The sequence below is a fragment of the Neoarius graeffei genome, chromosome 19 (assembly GCF_027579695.1).
Source record: "Neoarius graeffei isolate fNeoGra1 chromosome 19, fNeoGra1.pri, whole genome shotgun sequence".
Taxonomy (NCBI): Eukaryota; Metazoa; Chordata; class Actinopteri; order Siluriformes; family Ariidae; genus Neoarius; species Neoarius graeffei.
The window spans coordinates 19,683,877-19,704,984 of record NC_083587.1 but is presented as its reverse complement, the minus strand read 5'-3'; the positions used below and the strand labels follow the sequence as shown (position 1 = coordinate 19,704,984).

The 21,108-nt window shown below is 41.8% G+C and overlaps 1 protein-coding gene and 1 long non-coding RNA gene across 4 annotated transcripts; one reads left to right on the top strand and one right to left on the bottom strand.

Annotated features, from left to right (window-relative positions):
* Window positions 1-263: 263 nt before the first annotated feature.
* On the bottom strand, window positions 264-19,220 carry LOC132867082 (uncharacterized). 3 transcript variants are annotated; one of them, XR_009650680.1, is made up of 7 exons: window positions 18,929-19,220; window positions 18,759-18,803; window positions 18,593-18,653; window positions 18,453-18,512; window positions 18,127-18,206; window positions 17,894-17,971; window positions 264-390 (listed from the first exon to the last, which is right to left on the bottom strand). It is a non-coding gene; the product is annotated as an uncharacterized LOC132867082 (long non-coding RNA). The 3 variants fall into 3 exon arrangements; XR_009650678.1 differs by lacking the exon at window positions 264-390 and adding an exon at window positions 9,114-10,150 and having other exon boundaries at window positions 18,929-19,219; XR_009650679.1 differs by lacking the exon at window positions 264-390 and having other exon boundaries at window positions 17,803-17,971; window positions 18,929-19,216.
* LOC132867081 (endonuclease domain-containing 1 protein-like) lies at window positions 9,626-14,229 on the top strand. Its single transcript, XM_060899802.1, has 2 exons — window positions 9,626-10,109; window positions 12,501-14,229. The coding sequence occupies exons 1-2, from the start codon at window positions 9,819-9,821 to the stop codon at window positions 13,890-13,892; spliced, it is 1,683 nt and encodes a 560-aa protein (XP_060755785.1). The 5' UTR covers window positions 9,626-9,818; the 3' UTR covers window positions 13,893-14,229.
* Window positions 19,221-21,108: the final 1,888 nt, after the last annotated feature.

Genomic DNA, 21,108 nt, shown 5'->3' with positions numbered 1-21,108 from the left:
TGGCTCTAAATTGACCGTAGGTGTGAATGTGAGTGTGAATGGTTATCTGTGTCTATGTGTCAGCCCTGTGATGACCTGGTGACTTGTCCAGGGTGTACCCCGCCTTTCGCCCGTAGTCAGCTGGGATAGGCTCCAGCTTGCCTGCGACCCTGTAGAACAGGATAAAGTGGCTAGAGATAATGAGATGAGATGAGATAAATCATAGGTTAATTACTTATCAAAGTTGAGTGCATTGGTCCATTCGATCAGCTCATTTACCTCCTGTTCTACGATGGTCCTGGGTCCGAGCTGCTCGACTCCACATGTCATACCAATAGCTGAAATCTCCACCAGCCCTGCTGTGTCTCTGTGCTCAGTATGAGTGTGCAGAGCCCCTTCACCATACAGTACCTGCACACCAGGGAATGTGTATCAACACTATCATAAATGCCGTCGAATGAGTTTGCAGTGGTGGAATTCAGTCCTTTTGCAGCTCATGTCTTGAGTGATGGGGTCTCCATGAAGGCAAATCTTTCAAGAGAGACCATACAGAAAACAAAATTTTACACACACACACACACACACACACACACACACACACACACACACACACACACACACACACACACACACACACACAATTAAAGGGGCAGTTGGCATTTCCAGAAGCTTCTAGTGCCTGTGACGTGAAATACGATTTGCAGCTAAAACATTGTACAGCCTTCACATTTTGTCCTGCCTCATGGAATGCCTTTTAGGGAAAAGCAGCTTTGATTCAAATGGTGGTAGAGCTGATTTCAGGAAAAAAAAAATTTTAACAGATGCTTTTGTTTCAAATATTTTTATTAATTTTTCAGAAAAAACAACAGAGGTCCGGTACTGAATAATGGACAGTTGAATATATTCAAAGCATGACCCACTCAAAAAAAAAAGACCCCCCCCCCCCCCCATAACCACCCTCACCACCCCCCTCAGCCAATCCCAACCCCGAGCGCTGGATTTAGTAGGTCAGGAAGCCCGCTCCTTTTCCAGGAAGGAAAGCAGTGGTCGCCATATCTTTTCAAATTGTTCAGTTCTGTCTTTTATAGAGTATCTGATCCTTTCCAGATGAAGGGTGTCTGTCAGCTCCGTCAGCCATCTCTTCACTGTGGGCACCTCTTTCCCTTTCCAGCACATTAGAATCAGCTTCTTAGCTGTGATCAGACCATATGACAGTAGAAGCTGTTGCGTCACTCTTAAAGATCTCAACATGTCTGAACTACCCAAGATTATTAGGACTGGTTCGGGTTGTATCTGTACTCTGAATATTTTTGAGAATAAACTGAAAATATCAACCCAGAAGCCTTGCAATTTGACACACATGGCAAAGCTGTGCAGCAGATCAGCTTCTGTATATTCACATTTATCACATAGGGGTGAAATTTCAGGAAAAATGTTGTGTAACTTCACTTTTGAATAATGGATTCTATGTAAGACTTTGAATTGGATTAAGCGATGTCTAGCATTTAAAGAGCAGGTATGGACATGTTCTAAAATGGAGTCCCAGGTGTTAGTAGTAATTTGTAGTACTAATTCCTTCTCCCATTCAGATTTAATCTTAGACATATCAGGGTGACGAAGACTTTGCAGTCTGTCATAAAGGATGGATATTACGTGGTCTGAACTTGTGCATAATTTCAAACACCCATCCAATTTATCAGGGGATGCATTTTCAAATCCAGGCAGATGCTCCCTTACATAGTCCCTGATTTGAAAATATCTAAAACGGTGTGTCCAGGGTAGGTCATATTTTTCCCAAAGTTTTTCAAAAGATGCAAAAGTTCCCTCGACATAGAGGTCACCAATATTAACTATACCTAACTCCTTCCAGGCATTAAAAAAGCTGTCCATGTTTGAGGGAGGGAATGATGGGTTAGAGGCAATAGGTAATAAAAAAAGAGACTTTCCTGAGGTTAAAGTGCCTCTCCATTTGTTTCCAGATCCTTATTATATTGTGTATTATTGGGTTGTGTCTGTAACAGCTTTTATCCACTGCCACAGGTGAAAGAATAATTGCACCAATTGAGTAGGGCAGGCAGTCCTCCCTCTCCATCTCCAACCAGTCAGATGACAGAGACGTGTCGTCCAGCCAGAAGGACACGGAGCGAAGGCAGGCCGCCCAGTAGTACGCTGTGAAGTTAGGCAAAGCGAGTCCACCAACCACCTTAGGCTTACATAAATGTTCTTTTTTAATTCTGCGTGACTTGTAGTTCTAGATAAATGTGACCCCTCACCGAATCCAGGGACACATGTCGGCCGAAACGAATCCGAGATAATCGCAAAAGAAGCATTTTTTTTTCGAAATTTGTGATTTTTGTTTTTTTCCATCATGTGCAAGTTGAGATCTTGAAGAATGCAATCAGTATTTCAGATAATAGATTGTTTTGTTGGAAAAGCATACATTTTTTGTTGCAAATTGTCTCGTTTTTGTCAGGACTGTAGCCTGCTGGGGGGTGTGGGTAAATTACCATATGGGCCATTCACATGATGATTTAAGTCTTTTGTTTTTTTTTCGCGAATCAGCTGTATGATACGGGCTGAGCGCATGGCTACTTAGCTGCATACAGGCATGTAATTTCACTATGGAATGAGTTACTAAACAGAGCGCAGAGGAGCTGAAACACCGCGAAGCAAACAGACACACGGTATTTACATCAGAGATAACCATTTCTTGCAAAAAAAACCCGCAACCTCGTTTTCCAGATTGAATGGAATACTTGAATGATCGGATGATACACGGACCGTTCTAGGATTACATTCCATCGGAGGCATTGGTGTGTGCAAGGCGCCGTTTCTCTTTCTGATGGGGTAAGTTTATTAATCTAAGGCTGTGTGGTTATTTTTGCATGTAACGGAGAGTGTTGTGGTTTGGTTTGGTCACAACCGGACGTACGATTTTTTGGCCGTGTGATTTTTGGCGTTTCCCAAATCGCTGCGTTTTTTTTTTGTTCATGGAGAAAGACGCGCGTTGGCCGTAAGTTTGTCTTGCAACCTGAAAAAAACGTTAGCGCCCGTAGAGTTTGCTTGACATGACAAAGAACCTCTGCGGCTGGTCTGCGGCTCGAAAATCAGCACATCACACGTGTGCTCTCGTGCGTTTCATGCGCGCTCTCCGTGTGTTTCTTGCATTTTTTGCGTGTAGACCGGCTGTAGGAGCACATACGGCCGGTTGTGACCGAGGCTTTACATGAAACTAGCTTTGTGTTAGTTGGTCATCATCGTGCTATCTTTCTTTCTTACGGTGTAATTTTTCAACCACAAAACGTTAAAGTATACTTTAGGACTTATTTTTGTACTTCATAATTGTTTTGGGCATACTTTGCATGGAAGGAAAATTGACGTGGTGATCTTTGTTTACATGAAAGTAGTATCGTGCTAGCTCATAGGGGGTAGGGTTTTCCTTAATGTCATGCAAATGAGTACCATTATGTGCCCGCCCTACACCCAGAGTAGCTGAGATGGAAAACTTTGAGGGCGATTTTCTCCCTTTTCTGTTTTAAGAAGTATACACTTTCAAAAGGCCACACATTCTTCAAATATTGTCAGATCTCCACATGGAAGGCATCATTGGAAAGCTTAGAAACTGTACTTTCTGAATCTGTCAATAACTCAAAATGCCCCCGGGCAGACATGTGTCCCTGGATTCTGTGATCTGCCACAAATGGTAAGATTATTGAGTCTAGTTTCTTGAAAAAGGTTTTAGTGATAAATATTGGTATGTTCTGCAGGAGATAAAGAAGTTGGGGAAGGAAAACCATCTTAACAGCGTTCAGTCGACCCAGTAAGGAGATTGGTAGTGCTTTCCAAAATTCTATACGGTTTTGAGTTTGTCAATTAAAGGAGTAAAATTTCATCGAACAGGGCTTCAAATTTTTTCGTGATTACAATTTCTAAATAGGTGAATTTCTCCGCGGTTATTCTGAAAGGGAGTCGCTTCAACCATTCGTCATCTGTAAACTGTATTGGCATGAGCTCGCTTTTATCCCAATTGATTCTATATCCGGAGAAAGTTCCAAAGAGATTAATTACCTCCAAAATTTTTGGAATTGTAGTCTTGGGCTGAGTCACATACAGTAATATGTCATCTGCGTAGAGAGAGATCTTATTTGAAGTGTAAGCTGTGTTATACCCATGTATGTCTGTGTGTGATCTAATTGTTTGTGCAAGAGGCTCCAGGGCTAAAGCAAATAATAGGGGACTCAGTACACATCCTTGCTTACAGCCTCTACCAAGTGCAAATTGTGAAGACAGTGTCTGGTTGGTCAGGATCCGAGCATTGGGGTTGCTGTACGGTAATTTAATCCATGCAATAAACTTGTCTCCAATTTTAAATTTTTTCATTACTGAGAGCAAGTATGACCATTCTACCTGGTCGAACGCTTTTTCTGCGTCGAGACTAAGAACTACAAGTTCCTCCTTAGGGTCATTGGGGGAATGTGTTATACTGAAAAGGGGTCTAAGATTGTAGAATGAATTCCGTTTGGGCATAAAGTCTGTCTGATCCGGGTGCACCATCTTTCCCATACACGTACTGAGGCATCTTGCTAGAGTTTTGGTTAAGAGCTTTTGGTCTGTGTTTAAAAGAGAGATAGGCCTATAAGAGCCCACCTTTTCTAGGTCTCTACCTTTCTTGGGGATTAGAGTTATTATGGCTTCGTTCATGGTAGAAGGGAGGGTGCCATCCTCAATGGCTCTATTATATAATCTAAGGAGGTAGGGAGCCAGAACTTCACTAAATTGTTTATATAACTCATTGCTTAAGCCATATGGCCCTGGGCTTTTGCCATTCCTCAGCGACTTGATAGATTTTATGATCTCTTCACAGGTGATCTCTGCATCTAAATATTTACGGTCATCCTGATCTAACTCTGGCAATTTGCAGTCACCCAGAAATGATTGCATTAGCCCTGGCAGTGCACTGCTCGGAAATGAATACAGCCTTTCGTAGAACATTTTAAATTCGGCATTAATGTCCTCGTGTAGTGTATTAAAAAGCTCCGGATTCAGATTTTATTTTATGAATATTCCTGTCACTTTCCAATTTGCGTAGCTGACTCGCTAACAATTTATGTGGTTTGTCACCAAATTCAAAAAACCTTTGTTTTGTGTATTGCAAGGCTCTACTTATTCGGTCAGATAAAAAATTATTAAGTTTATATTTGAGTGCAGAGATCTCATTATGCTTTTTAATTGTGGGGTTTTGAGCGTTGTCCGAATCCAATTGTTTTATTTTTTTCTTCCAATTCTAATTGTTCAATCCTGCTACTTTTTTTGGCACTGGACTGGTATGAAATGATGCACCCTCTCAAATAAGCCTTGAAAGTCTCCCATAGTAACACAGGTGAAACATCGTCCTTGTCATTGGTGTCAAAGAATAATGTGAGATTCCAAATATTCACAGAATTTTTTGTTCTCAAATAGTTGAGGGTTAAACCTCCAATTCCTCTGCGGTCTTGTGAATGAATCTAACTTTGAAGAAAAGGTGACAGGACTATGGTCAGAGATTATAATCTTATGGTATTTTGGATTAAAGGCATACTGCAGCATTTTCCCATCTACCAAGAAGTAATTGATTCGGCTATAAACATTGTGGATTTTGGAATGAAATGAATATTCTCTACCTAACGGATTGAGTGTTCTCCAAAGGTCAACTAGATTCATATTCTCCATGTACGTTTTCACCAGCTTGCATGAGTTGGAGGGGGTTATTCTATGAATGTTAGATTTATCCAAGTACGGATCAAATACAACCCCGATTCCCAAAAAGTTGGGACAAAGTACAAATTGTAAATAAAAACGGAATGTAGTGATGTGGAAGTTTCAAAATTCCATATTTTATTCAGAATAGAACATAGATGACATATCAAATGTTTAAACTGAGAAAATGTATAATTTAAAGAGAAAAATTAGGTGATTTTAAATTTCATGACAACACCACATCTCAAAAAAATTGGGACAAGGCCATGTTTACCACTGTGAGACATCCCCTTTTCTCTTTACAACAGTCTGTAAACGTCTGGGGACTGAGGAGACAAGTTGCTCAAGTTTAGGGATAGGAATGTTAACCCATTCTTGTCTAATGTAGGATTCTAGTTGCTCAACTGTCTTAGGTCTTTTTTGTCGTATCTTCCGTTTTATGATGCGCCAAATGTTTTCTACGGATGAAAGATCTGGACTGCAGGCTGGCCAGTTCAGTACCCGGACCCTTCTTCTACGCAGCCATGATGCTGTAATTGATGCAGTATGTGGTTTGGCATTGTCATGTTGGAAAATGCAAGGTCTTCCCAGAAAGAGACGTCGTCTGGATGGGAGCATATATTGCTCTAGAACCTGGATATACCTTTCAGCGTTGATGGTGTCTTTCCAGATGTGTAAGCTGCCCATGCCACACGCACTAATGCAACCCCATACCATCAGAGATGCAGGCTTCTGAACTGAGCGCTGATAACAACTTGGGTCGTCCTTCTCCTCTTTAGTCCGAATGACACGGCGTCCCTGATTTCCATAAAGAACTTCAAATTTTGATTCGTCTGACCACAGAACAGTTTTCCACTTTGCCACAGTCCATTTTAAATGAGCCTTGGCCCAGAGAAGACATCTGCGCTTCTGGATCATGTTTAGATATGGCTTCTTCTTTGAACTATAGAGTTTTAGCTGGCAACGGCAGATGGCACGGTGAATTGTGTTCACAGATAATGTTCTCTGGAAATATTCCTGAGCCCATTTTGTGATTTCCAATACAGAAGCATGCCTGTATGTGATGCAGTGCCGTCTAAGGGCCCGAAGATCACGGGCACCCAGTATGGTTTTCCGGCCTTGACCCTTACGCACAGAGATTCTTCCAGATTCTCTGAATCTTTTGATGATATTATGCACTGTAGATGATGATATGTTCAAACTCTTTGCAATTTTACACTGTCGAACTCCTTTCTGATATTGCTCCACTATTTGTCGGCGCAGAATTAGGGGGATTGGTGATCATCTTCCCATCTTTACTTCTGAGAGCCGCTGTCACTCCAAGATGCTCTTTTTATACGCAGTCATGTTAATGACCTATTGCCAATTGACCTAATGAGTTGCAATTTGGTCCTCCAGCTGTTCCTTTTTTGTACCTTTAACTTTTCCAGCCTCTTATTGTCCCTGTCCCAACTTTTTTGAGATGTGTTGCTGTCATGAAATTTCAAATGAGCCAATATTTGGCATGAAATTTCAAAATGTCTCACTTTCGACATTTGATATGTTGTCTATGTTCTATTGTGAATACAATATCAGTTTTTGAGATTTGTAAATTATTGCATTCCGTTTTTATTTACAATTTGTACGTTGTCCCAACTTTTTTGGAATCGGGGTTGTAAAAAAAATAAAAATTTCCTTTGCAGAATGTCCTGTTCATAATCCTACAAGCTGTGATTTTGAAACTTTGATAAGGAATGGTTCACACACACTTCCTGTCCATGGTAACAAGCGTTCAGTTTCATTCATTCCATGCTGAATTAGCACCAAAAGATGACGGACACTTCAGCAGTCTTGCATCAATGAGCTCAGTCCAGTGTTTCGAGAGTCAAATCACACACAGGTTGCAGCCAAAAAGTGGAAAAAATGCACAAGTACCACACCTCTTGTTTTTATTTTGATGTGAACATACAGCCACACACTGATCCAATTGACCTACACCTCCTACACTGGTGCTGTAGAGCTTGATGGCTTGTAGGAGCAAGCTTTGGATGACTTTCTTTTCCCTCTTGCTCCACCTTTTAGCGATATCATGTGGATTCTTTCCAGCACACGTTGATGTCATGCCACATAGATAATTTGTCTATCCAGCCATCAAGTCCACTCAGGAATTTTTGATCTTTAAGTTTGGACTGAGATCCCATGAGCCGATTAGCTCAGGTTCCTGTCACCTCAATTCTCCCTGGCTTCTGTTTTGGAATCAGGGTTGTATATTGATGTGAGAAATTATTGGATGAAAAAAATGCCCATGATGGCCATTATTCTGGTATGTTATGTTAGGTTATCAATACATATGATCAATACATATTTCAGCGAAATGGCCACACAACAAGCAAAGAAACAAAAGCTTCCAGACTGTCAGAGACAGCAAATTGGGACTGACACGTGACATGGGCATTTTGAACTGCACTTCAGTGTGTATTGTCAGTATCCAGTGTTTCATCCCGAACAGAAATGTTGAGAAGCATGGAATTTGAGATCGAGTGAACCACACCCATGTTGGCTGATATTTCTTGCCTGCTTTCCTGTTAAAAAAAAAGATGAACCTTATCTCTTTAAACCTGCAGTAGGTAACCTGTATTTAAAAAAAAGCCTCTTTGACATATTTGCTAGAACTATCACTATGCCATGACAGTAATACATAGACAGATAACCTGTGAAAAATCACGCTCCTCTGCCTCAACCTAGTGCTCCTAATCATGTTTTCAACAACCCACCACGCTCAAATCAAAGCAATCAAACAGAGCCAGGAAGAGTGTCTGATGGTGTGTTGCTGCTTGTGCACATGCTATGGACCACTGATTTTCTTTTCAATCTGATACTGAGTCATACTGTACTGAATCTAGTGTCCCAACACCGATATGAATACTGATATTTTAAAAAGTCTTCTCGGGTACACAGAAACAAGAAATCTTTGTGATTTCTATAGTGAAAGTTGGTAAATGCAGACATCAAGAGTTGTACTTGAAAGCTTTTGTTTTAATTTTGAATGAGAGCAATTATAAAACGCAGGTTCAGTCAGGTTGAAAAATGTCCAACAAATGTTAATATACATTAGTATCCTCTTCCGGAGTGATTCTTCACATCAACAGGTTCAAGCATTTTCAAAGAACAGCGCTTTGTTTCCATTCTGCCATTGTGAGACTGACTAACAGGCACACCCTGTTTCTCTGCATGCCTTACTCCTGCCTTTCTACATGCTAGTACAGAGAGTGGAGTGAGAAGGTAGAAGCAAAAGCAGTTTCTATCCTAAACAACAATAAAATAAATAAATGGATGAAATTAAGTTAATAAAATCACTACTTAAAGATAGTGCCTATTATCGATTTTTTAAAAATATGAAGATCAATTTTCAAACCCCATCCTTAGCTGTCACTTGGTGGAGGGAGCTACGAGACCTGAAAGGATTCACAATTGATGCTGAATAAGCCATATTTCTGTTTTATTCCAGGTGGCACGGTGGTGTAGTGGTTAATACTGTCGCCTCACAGCAAGAAGGTTCTGGGTTCGAGCCCAGTGGTCGACAAGGGCCTTTCCTTTCTGTGTGGAGTTTGTGTGGGTTTCCTCCGGGTGCTCCGGTTTCCCCCACAGTCTAAAGACATGCAGGTTAGGTTAATTGGTGGCTCTAAATTGACCGTGAGTGTGAATGGTTGTTTGTCTCTATGTGTCAGCCCTGCAATGATCTGGCAACTTGTCCAGAGTGTCCCCCGGCTCTTGCCCATAGTCAGCTGGGATAGGCTCCAGCTTGCCTGCGACCCTGTAGAACAGGATAAGCAGCTACAGATGATGGATGGATAGAAAGATTTATTCCTTGATTGTTGGCATGCAACGTTGCCATTTCACAAGGTACACGGCAGCCTCTTCTGAGGGGAGGGGCTTTGGAGGCAACGGAGCAGAGTGGAGAGAGACAGGTTGGGACTTGGAGGTTATACTTGTTTATATTTTCAAGCTACATCCACTGTCTTCTCAATCAGATTGTGCAGCTTTAACCTTGTCTTCAGGTATATGATTGTGAACTTGAAAGCAAAAGAATTGACAGAACTTGACTGCCTCCAAAACTTTACACCATGATCATTTTGGCTCTGTTCATCTTCATGACCCTGGCAGAAGTGCCCATTTGGGCAGAAGTTGTTAATAATTTTAACGGGTGCCGTAAGTTCTTTTATGAGCGCACTGAACCACAGGGCATGGATCAAAATGCCAAGAAAATCTGCCAGAAATATAACTATGGTGGGTATTTCTATGCTTCACTTTACTCAACATACCACAAGATTCCTGTGTACAGTGCCTACCTTCTTGATAACAACTGTGGCAGCCAGGATGGACGAAAAAGCGGCAACTGGTTCATTGAACCTCAGGTAAGATGTTTTTCTTCTTTGGAGAGTGAGAAGGATCAATTCTGAAAAATATGCAATATGCACCACTGCTTAACTGAAAATTCAAGTCTAAGTATCCACCCTTTTTTTAACCTTATTTTCAATTCCTTGCCCTTGACAAATTCGCAGGTTTAACAAACTCTGAGCTGAACCCTGAACTCTGAGTCTGTGAACCCTGAGTTGGGAAACACTGTGTTTTTGGTTCCAGAACAGCTGATCTGAGTTAGTTCATTTACTTCCATTCTACAGAAATGAAGCCTAAATACCTGTGCCATGTTGTTGCTAAACCTTTGGTGGCTTCACTTTTTATAGATGAGCTCTAAAGTGCAAATGCAAACACTCAGTGCACAGGGTGACACTTCCACATGTTAGCATTTCCATCATATGATTACTTTGAAATTAGAGGGAAGGTGAATGAAAAGGTGAAAAGAGTAAAAAGACTTGAATATCAGATAAGAGGAAACCTGTATTTAATAAAAGAAGAATCAGTCCGGGTGGCACGGTGGTGTACAGGGTTCCTACAGATATTTTATGTTGAATTTACTACCTTTTTACTACCTTTTTACTACCTTCACAATTTTTTTTACTACCACAGCGACAATTTGGATTTGGACATTTTCTCATAATTTAACAAGGTAATCTTTGAGTGTATGTGTTAGTCCAAGTGAATGTGCCACATATAAGTTAGTGACAACTCTACCCAAAGAGTTGGATTGATGAGACAAGATAGAAAGAAAATCTGAACGTACCAGTAGTGTAACTCTTTCCCTTTGGACACATAATAGAACCTCCCATTGCTAGGGCTACACATGGAGTAATGCATATTTGCATAAAAGAAAACAAACTTCCACATATAAGTTATAATTTTATTGAACTGTGAAACTGTGGCCCATAACCTCTTAACGGGTACACAGATTTGCACTAAACCTTGTGTGTCAACACTTCACATTAGGTACAAGATCTGATTACATTTTGTCGGCCAACACTTTCAAGATGGCCAACCTTTTGTTTGTGGAATAATCTTTTGAACAGGTGAACAGATTTGCACAAAAAATCTTATGTGCTTAGGTACATCAGCTCATTACATTTAAATCAGGTCAAATGGCAAACACGAACCCACACACACACACAAAGCGCACCAGGCGCACGCACACATGGGTGCACACACACATGACAAAGACAAGACACACACCCTAAAGATACAAAACACACATAACCCAAGCCCTATTTTGGCAGTCTCTCAACACATTGCCAAGTTTGCTTAAGATAGTCATTTGCACCAGTCCTGTAGTCGTGAAGGCCCGTGGGCAGAGTCAACACCTTCCTCCCAGAGATCAGTGTTTTAGAGGGTTAATCTTAATCATTTGAACAGTTCAACAGATTTGCTCATCACATTTTGGATGCCTCAAATGGCGCGCGCACAACGCACCAGGCGCGCGCGCACACACAACGTACCAGGCACACACACAACGCATTACATGTGCCTCAGTTGTTTGACCTTTTCTTCGATCAACTTTTCAATGAACGCCTCTCGCCGATTGCCATCTACCGCCTTTAGCCAGTCTTTAAAATCAGGTTCCTCCAGCCAGAGGTCTGAAAATTTGCATTTCCCCATTGTGTAATTCTCGTGCAGATGTCGCCAGTCGGGTCAACAGATAGATTCACCCAAATGTAGTAATTTATGGCTATTATGGCATGCAGGTTAATTAAACGAATTAGAAAACACATAGGCCCAGTTGGATGGGGGTCAAAAAAATTTACTACCACGTCAGATTACGTTTACTACCTTTTACTACTTTTTACTGGCCATAATTTAGCCTATTTTAATTAACTACCTTTTACTACCTTTTAAAACCCCGCAGGAACCCTGGTGTAGTAGTTAGTGCTGTCGCCTCACAGCAAGAAGGTCCGGGTTCGAGCCCCGTGGCCGGCGAGGGCCTTTCTGTGTGGAGTCTGCATGTTCTCCCTGTGTCCGCGTGGGTTTCCTCCGGGTGCTCCGGTTTCCCCCACAGTCCAAAGACATGCAGGTTAGGTTAACTGGTGACTCTAAATTGACCGTAGGTGTGAATGTGAGTGTGAATGGTTGTCTATGTGTCAGCCCTGTGATGACCTGGCGAATTGTCCAGGGTGTACCCCGCCTTTCGCCCGTAGTCAGCTGGGATAGGCTCCAGCTTGCCTGCGACCCTGTAGAACAGGATAAAGCGGCTACAGATAATGAGATGAGATGAGAAATCAGTCCTTTTAAATGTCATTGAGCCACTAAACAAAAAGCTTCACTGATCAACGAAAATATAGTAGTCAAATTATATATTACAGATGAACAGAATTTGTCTATTCATTTGTTGGTTAATTTATTTATTTTATTTTGTTCAGCTTTCAGGCATCTCAGATAAGTCAATGCAACCAGAGAGCAAATATGACAGAGATTTGATCAAGTCCAGTCAAGCTCTGAATGATGATTACAGCAACACGGGCTACGACAGAGGACACCTCAACCCCAACAGTTTCCAGTGTGGGGATGGCCGTAAGGCTACGTTCACCCTCACCAACAGTGCACCTATGGATGCCTGCTTCAACCGTGTCCACTGGAAACAATGGGAGCAAGAGGTCAGGAAGACTTTAAGTGCCCGGTCTTCTGTGGGAACTGCCTACCTGGTAACAGGAACTGTACCTTCAAAAAATTATAAAATTCCAAGACAAGGCGTATTTGATGAATCTGGCACAAGAGATTTTGATAGGGTCACTGTTCCTACACATGTCTGGACAGCTGTCTGTTATAAGAATGATGCTGATGATGAGTTGTCCTTTTCGTTTGGCTACATAGGGCAAAATCAACCTGACAGCAGAATAAGCATAATGAGTATACCAAAACTTAATCAACAGCTGTCTTCTCTTTATCATACAGATGTAAAAATTTTCAAAGATGACTGTTTTTCTAACAAACCTAAATCTGAGGAAACCATCAAGTATCTTTATAAGCATATCCAGCTGCCCTTTAGTGACAAACTGGAAATGTCTGATGATGTTCAGAATAAGCTTCATACTGCCATAAGCCAGTCTGACACTGAAGGCAGCGTGCCTTTAAAGAGGCCAAGGCTAACAGGTGTGACAATACGGGAGACTTTCAACAGCCCGAAGACTTGGTTTGAAAAGATAGAGGGCATGAAATATGTGTCTGGGTTGACTTGTGTACTGTCCCAACAATTTACTGGGCCCATTAAGAGTCTAAGTAGCACAGGGATTCAAAGAAGAGACACCGCTGATGATTCTCAAGAGCTAGTTTGTAGTCTCGTTCCAGAGGAGGTACCGGGCTGTACTACCTCTTGCCTGTACAAGGAGGAGGCTAGAGGTTATTATTGCTACGATAAAGTTGAAGAGAAATCGTGTTCTCCTGAGTATTCCATAATAACAGTTAGTGGAAAGACGTGTAACAGTGACAACACCTGTGGAAAACACGGGTATGACTACTACTGGTGCAGGGAAGGCGATTCATGGGACTACTGCAGTCCCCCCTTACCAATGGGCAAAGGAAAGGGAGGGAAGTCTTGCCGTTCCAACCACAACTGTGCCTTTTATGGTAAAGATTACACCTGGTGTTACACTGATTACAATGATAACTGGGACTACTGCTGCAAGATTAGTGATAATCTTTCAGCTCTAAATGGCAAGACCTGTAAGCCTGACCATCCATGTGGTTACCACGGTTATAATTACCTTTGGTGCTATACCACAGATGGGTCTTCGGAAGACTGCTGTACCCAGTGACCCGCCCACACACAAACCCACACCGACAGTGCACGCATGTTATAAAACAGGTGTATATATAAACATACACCGATTAACCATAACATTATGACCACTGACAGGTGAAGTGAATAACAGTGATTATCTCATTACAATGGCACCTGTTAAGGGGTGGGATATATTAGACAGCAAGAGAACAGTCAGTTTTTGAAGTTGATGGGTCCGTCTCAGAAACTGGTCTCTCATTTGGGACATTATGGTCAAAAAATACATTTTCTAATTTTACTCTTTTTTTGCATTCATCTAACACTGTTTCTTCTGTCATGTTTAATAAGAATAAAGATAGTATCTTGCTTTATCTGGCCTCCAGTGTGGAAAATTCTTTTGATTACAATTCAAATGCTTTTGTAAAATTGATTTTCATATAAAATAACTCCATCATGAAGAATTAAAGCCCCTCCTTCACGGATGAGTGAAAATATTGAATAAATTTCTTCTTTTTGATTGCTTGGGCAAAAAAAATGCCAAGTTATGATGACTGAATTGATTATTCACTTAAATATGAATAATATGATACATTTTCAGGGCTCGAAATTTGTATATTTTTTCACCAGCCAGCTGGACTAGTTACCTTCCAAAGTAACTAGCCAAACAGAAAATCAACTCGCCAAAATTTATTCATGTATGAATTTTACTCAGGGGTGAAAGTAACTTTTATTGCTTGCCGTTACTATTATTTTGAGTCATAGTGTGCGCGCGTATCATCCACCTGTATCAGTTTTTGATTATAAATAAAATTGCAAACATCATTTCAACAACACAATCGTTTTAATAACATTTTTTTTTTAGCTGAACAGTTGAAAACTAACTTTTCATTTTAGACATTCTGTCTACTAAAACACTTTGGATACCAGCTGCACACGTTGGCGCAAGATGGTTAAGCAGTGGGCTCCGCGCACTATCTCGCACGCTGTCTGTCGAGTGAAACAGGAAGGAATTCACTTCAGACAGAATTCAGAGACAGGTCAGAACGAGTTATATGCAATGTATATTGAGGAAAACGTGTTGCTTTTGGTAAATTGACGTTAGCAGGCACCCCCGTGCAATGAACCGGTGCTACAGGTGCTCTAGCCCCTGCCCCTTTTCTGTTTGCTGTCCAAAGTGCCCTTTTCATAGGGACTGTTTTGTTGTTTTTTTTAATATTTGTAAAAGATAAGTTAGCTCCAACATCAATATTCTCTACAATTTGACAATAATATATGAAATTATATTTTTATAAAATAACGTTTTTCTATGTAAATGCGGGCATCAATCCGTGACGTCATGCATTCAGTGAGCCTCCGTGCAGAAAGCGCATGCAGGCGGTTGACAGTGGGAGACAGTGCGAGGAACGGCATGGTAAGGTCACACTGAAAGTCTCCTTTCATTTCTTATCTGAACATGCAATATTGTGCAGCTTAGAACACAACAGTAAATGCGTAGGGTTGTTTATCATTTAATGAAGCCGCCTAGGCTATATTTAAACCGTTTGTTCCATCCATTTCATTGACGTCGCAGATTCGGAAACTTTAGTTTGAACGATGGCGTTAATAACATATTCTAGCAGCTTCGAAAACTTAAGGCTGAATGACGACGTCCACAACATATTCTAGGCTGTCAGACCTTCTTCTGCTGGCAATTGAGAAAGATATCCATATTGAATACAGTGTTGTCATAGACATTTTCAAGAACATGGCAAACCGAAGACTGCTGCTTTGAAGAATACTGCAGTATTTAGATGGATCTCTCTCTCTCTCTCTCTCTCTCTCTCTCTCACACACACACACACACACACAATGTTCAGTTGCAATTGAAATTTAGTTTTGAATAAAGTTAACGGGCGGCACAGTGGTGTAGTGGTTAGCACTGTCGCCTCACAGCAAGAAGGTCCGGGTTCGAGCCCCGTGGCCGGCGAGGGCCTTTCTGTGCGGAGTTTGCATGTTCTCCCCGTGTCCGTGTGGGTTTCCTCCGGGTGCTCTGGTTTCCCCCACAGTCCAAAGACATGCAGGTTAGGTTAACTGGTGACTCTAAATTGACCATAGGTGTGAATGTGAATGGTTGTCTATGTGTCAGCCCTGCGATGACCTGGCAACGTCCAGGGTGTACCCCGCCTTTCGCCCGTAGTCAGCTGGGATAGGCTCCAGCTTGTCTGCGACCCTGGAGAACAGGATAAAGCGGCTACAGATAATGAGATGAGAATAAAGTTAACTTGTGTGAAAAATTTGTTCCAAGTGCCCTTTTTTGAATGTTGAGCCCCTGCCCCTCCAAAGGTCTTTGCACAGCCCTGTTAGCAGGTGTGTGCTGAAAGTGCATTTTTTTTTTTTTTCAGAGACAGTATATTTTCCTTTCCGGTACGGCCAAATCTTTTAGTGGTACGCCGGACCGGCCAGGACCAGCTTACTTTCACCCCTGATTTTACTTCTGTCAAAAATAACACAGAAGAGAGTAGTTACCATTGTTCATGACTAATGTGCATTTATTTCAAGAACCGGAGTATTTTGATACTGTTGTTAAATACCGTATTGGCTCGAATATAAGACGGTGTTTTTGTTGTAAAAAATAGCTCTTAAAAAGGGTCTTAAATTCGCGGACTAGACAAAATGCCGCCAAAAACGAAAGTGAAAGTGAGGACAGTGAGAGTGAGCAAAGTGAGGCTGCGGATCTCTGTGCTGAGTAGCTGTAATTTAGCAAACTACCCTTTCCATTGTTTCAGTTGTTTATTATTGTAAACCTTAATGTATTGTTTAATGCATTGTTTAAAGCATTTGCACTGTTCTGCAAATTTATTCCATATACCCGTAGGCTATGGGAAGTTAATGCATTGACATTCTGAAGTTTATGAACTTTCAATCTAAACCTGACAAATTTGTTGAATTAATGCAATTTAAATGTTTTAATTTGGCTTGTCTAGTAGCCTGCAGTTTAGCCTCTTTTTTTACTTCTATGAAAAGTGTTCACGGAAATGAGACTGAAATGACCTCTATTTAAATGTGAAAAACAAAAGCCTCTAATTTTAAACAGAATTTTGAAATAAATACGCTTTATATGAATGAACATTTGGTCTTCAAAAAACTTTTTCCCCAAAGATGAACTTGGAAAAGGGGGGGGGGGGGGGGGGGGGTCGTCTTACATTCAGGGTCGTCTTATATTCGGGCCAATACGGTACATAAATGAGAACAACACAGAGCACCATAATATAATATCAACAAATAATAACCTATGCAGGTTGGGATGTCTGTAAACCAATCAGGATACTCTTTATCTAGCATGTGCTACATGAACAGGCACACACGCAGCCTCCCTCATGCATTCCGTCATATGCGCGATGCAGACATTAATGTTGTGCGTGCACGCTCTTGCTCGCTTGCTCTAGATTCCAGGAGATATTCTCCAATTTGCGGGCATCAGGGAGCCACTATTAATATGCGGGAGACTCCCGGAACTTCCGGGAGACTTGGGATGTCTGTTATATGCATGCGCAGTAGTGAAAAAACCGACAGCCTGAGCGTCCTGCCGATAAACACAGTGATTAACACCAGGGCTGGACTGGGACAAAAAAACGGGCCGGGCATTTTTGACTTCGACAGGCTCATAATTACCGGAGTACAAACGACTAGTAACCTGCCCCCCCCCCCGGAGGAGGTTTGGCCAGGTATTGCAATGACCCCGTCTGTTAGTCTGTCCCCCTGCAGTGTGTGTGTGTGCCATCTTTACGGGGAGCCAAACACACCGGTTGGGGCCAGGTTGCTGTCTCTCATTGCACTTGTTTAAGTATGTTTTCCATGAAGCAATGTACATTTTTTTTACGGTTGTTACATCCTGGCCAAGGGGAAATGGTGCAACATTTAAAGCAAGAATTCCCGGCCCCCAAAAAACACCAACAAATGCACAGTAACTATGCAGTCAATGATTTATTTAAAATGCTTCTTGCACACAATGGGGCATGGTTGGAAGAGAGTCCCCAGAAGCTGGGAGGAACCGACCTTATCTGCAGTCTTCAGTCCAATCTGCTACTTGGACACACCTACACACTGACACAGTCACTCTCATAATCATCCCACCTGCAGCCAATCACACACACAAGTACACAGACAGAAAGGAAAAGGAAGACATTACAACAATTTAAGGTTAGGTACATACAAGTTAATAAATGTTCAAAACAACCTCAGGGTCATCACACTTTTATATTGTAGTGAGGTGTATTATGTTTACTCACCTGGTAGATAGCTCACTTGACTTGAACAAACGCTCTCATACCCTGACGATCCTATGAACATCTATGTATGCCAGAAGACCCTTCAGAGGAGCAGGATTTCATAAAGAGGGAGATGCAGAGAGGTGAGACATAAACAAGTTTACACTCACTTTTAAATGACAGCTTCAAATATTTTTAATAGATGTTAGAATAGATAGAATAGATGATGAAGATTAATAGATGATAGAATAGATGTTTCATGTCCATGAAAGCATTACAAAGACTACTAACTGGAAAAACATTGGGAAAGCCAGATAAATAGGCACATAAATGCATTGTGCACTTACTTGCTGAATCATGACTTGTGACCCCTGAATATCTATGACAAAATCCTCTCAAATGGCATCCTAAATGAATGGCAGACATATAAATGACGAAATTGTCATTAAATATTAATTTCTAAAAAATCAGATTGATCTATACTTACCCAGAACCCAAATGCCTGTCAATCTTGTGAACAATGGTGAATGAGTATCCTGAAATGGAACCTTAAAATAGTAACAGAAAAAGGATACAATGAATGTTGATGGCAAAAAATCACTATAAATATATTTCAAACAAAACAAATAAGTTTCCATACTTATATTGCTTACTTTGTGACAACGAACAGTCAACAAAACCTGAGAGACAGGGGCTTCCTAAGAGGAAAAAAGAGGAATCAATGAAAGGGGATGTTTTTGTGTCCCAATTTCAATTTCATGTAATTTTGAATAGAACATTTCGCTGAATAATATAGCTAGTGTTAATATTTAAAAAACCTTACCTCAGTATAGGGGGCGGCACGGTGGTGTAGTGGTTAGCGCTGTCGCCTCACAGCAAGAAGGTCCTGGGTTCGAGCCCCATGGCTGGCGAGGGCCTTTCTGTGCGGAGTTTGCATGTTCTCCCCGTGTCCGCGTGGGTTTCCTCCGGGTGCTCCGGTTTCCCCCACAGTCCAAAGACATGCAGGTTAGGTTAACTGGTGACTCTAAATTGACCGTAGGTGTGAATGGTTGTCTGTGTCTATGTGTCAGCCCTGTGATGACCTGGCGACTTGTCCAGGGTGTACCCCGCCTTTCGCCCGTAGTCAGCTGGGATAGGCTCCAGCTTGCCTGCGACCCTGTAGAAGGATAAAGTGGCTAGAGATAATGAGATGAGATGAGACGAGACCTCAGTATAGTAGGAGTTTCCGAAGTAGTTCACTTTTTTCTGCAACTCTGTCAATGACGGTGTCTGTCTCGAGACCCATGAGGATGTCCTTTTCTGAGGACATCAACATGAAGGCCTCTAACTTACTTGCATTCATGCTGTTCCTCAGTCTGCTCTTGATGAATTTAAGGGTAGAAAATGACCGTTCACAAGCGACTTGTGTCACTGAGAGGGTGAGTAAATATTTGTATGCAAGAGCTACATGATGATATGCATCTGTGAGCAAGTTGAATCGAAGGAGAATTTGGTAACAATACAGTGGGCAGTTCTTGCAAGAGGCACAGCTTTTGTTGATAATTGTCATCTCCTCCTTGTTTTCATCAGGTCCTTCCTCCACAGTCCTGGATGCATATGCTTCCAGTGGTGATCGTTTCAGCATTTCCCACTGGGTTGCCAAGCTTTGCAGTTCTGCCTGCAGATTGTTAACTGTTGCGGAACTGTCAAATTTAATCAGGCACCTGCTCAGATCTTGGAGTGCAGAATCAGGAACACCACTAATTTTGATATCTGGAAAGTGTCTGGGGCCCAGAAATGATAAGTCTGCATATAAACTGCCATGTGTCAGAAATCGTCTTTGAATGGCCTCAATAACGGTGTCCATTATTTCGTTGTGGACCTTTACCTCATAGGTTTTGAAAGCATCACTGGATGTTTCATCCACTGCCATCTCTCCTGGCATGGCTTTCTTCTTTTTCGGTCTTCTTTGAGGTAGTGAAGCCTCCACTTCCATGTCCATCTCCTCATCCTGCTGCTCCTCCAGCTTCTCATTTGCCCACTTCACAAAATTGTCAACAGCACCCCTGACTGCCCTGAAATCTCTTGCCACCTCTTTTAGGGCCTCATGTGTAGAGAGCACCATCCTGTGGGCAGAGAGGATGTCCATCCCTCCTGTTTGTAAGTATTTTGACAGGGGCGTTGTCTGCTCAAATATTCTCATGAATATTTGAGCTGTCAGGATTGTCTCGTGTTTCAGCAGGCCATCATTGTAACCTCTTGCTTTGGTTTGAACATTGCCTTTTACTGTCTTTTGCTCTTGAATGGCTGACAGGGTGCACAGAACATCAACATAAAGACAGTCCTGGGGATTTCCAAAGGAGCCAAACATCATCTTTAACGCCTCATGCTTTGCCCACCAGCGTGTCTCTCCAATGGGAGCTATGCGCTTGTGTCTGCTGCTGTGGCTTTCTTTCTCCCATATATTCATCCTCTGATGTGGTTCTCTGATAAACACTGCTGTTTCATTAAGAAGATGAAAAAGTGATCCACTCTCAATCACAATTTCAGTGGTGTCAGAAAGAACCAGATTCAGCACATAGGCATAGCACCACACATGAACATGGTGAGGGGACTGTGATGCTAAGAGTGACGAGAAGCCTTTGTACCTTCCTTGCATGTTGGCAGCCCCATCTGTGGCATTTCCAATGCAGAGCCTTTTGTCTAAGTTGAGACCATCAAGAACATCACTCAGCAACTGAACAAATGCCTCTCCTGTAGATGCACTGCATCTGACCACAGCAACAAGCCTCTCATTTATGGTATCAGTCACATACCTCAGGACAACTGAGCATTGGTCTTGTGCTGTAATGTCTTGTGTGGTGTCCAGTTGGACAGAAAACATTCTAGTTTTTAGGATTTCTGTGGCAATGTTCTCTTTGATCAACTTTAGTATTGTGTCAATCACCGAGTTAACAGTTGATTTAGACAGTAGAGTGACAAGGGAACCCCTTCTTCTTGAGCCTGATGCCGATTCATGGTGTT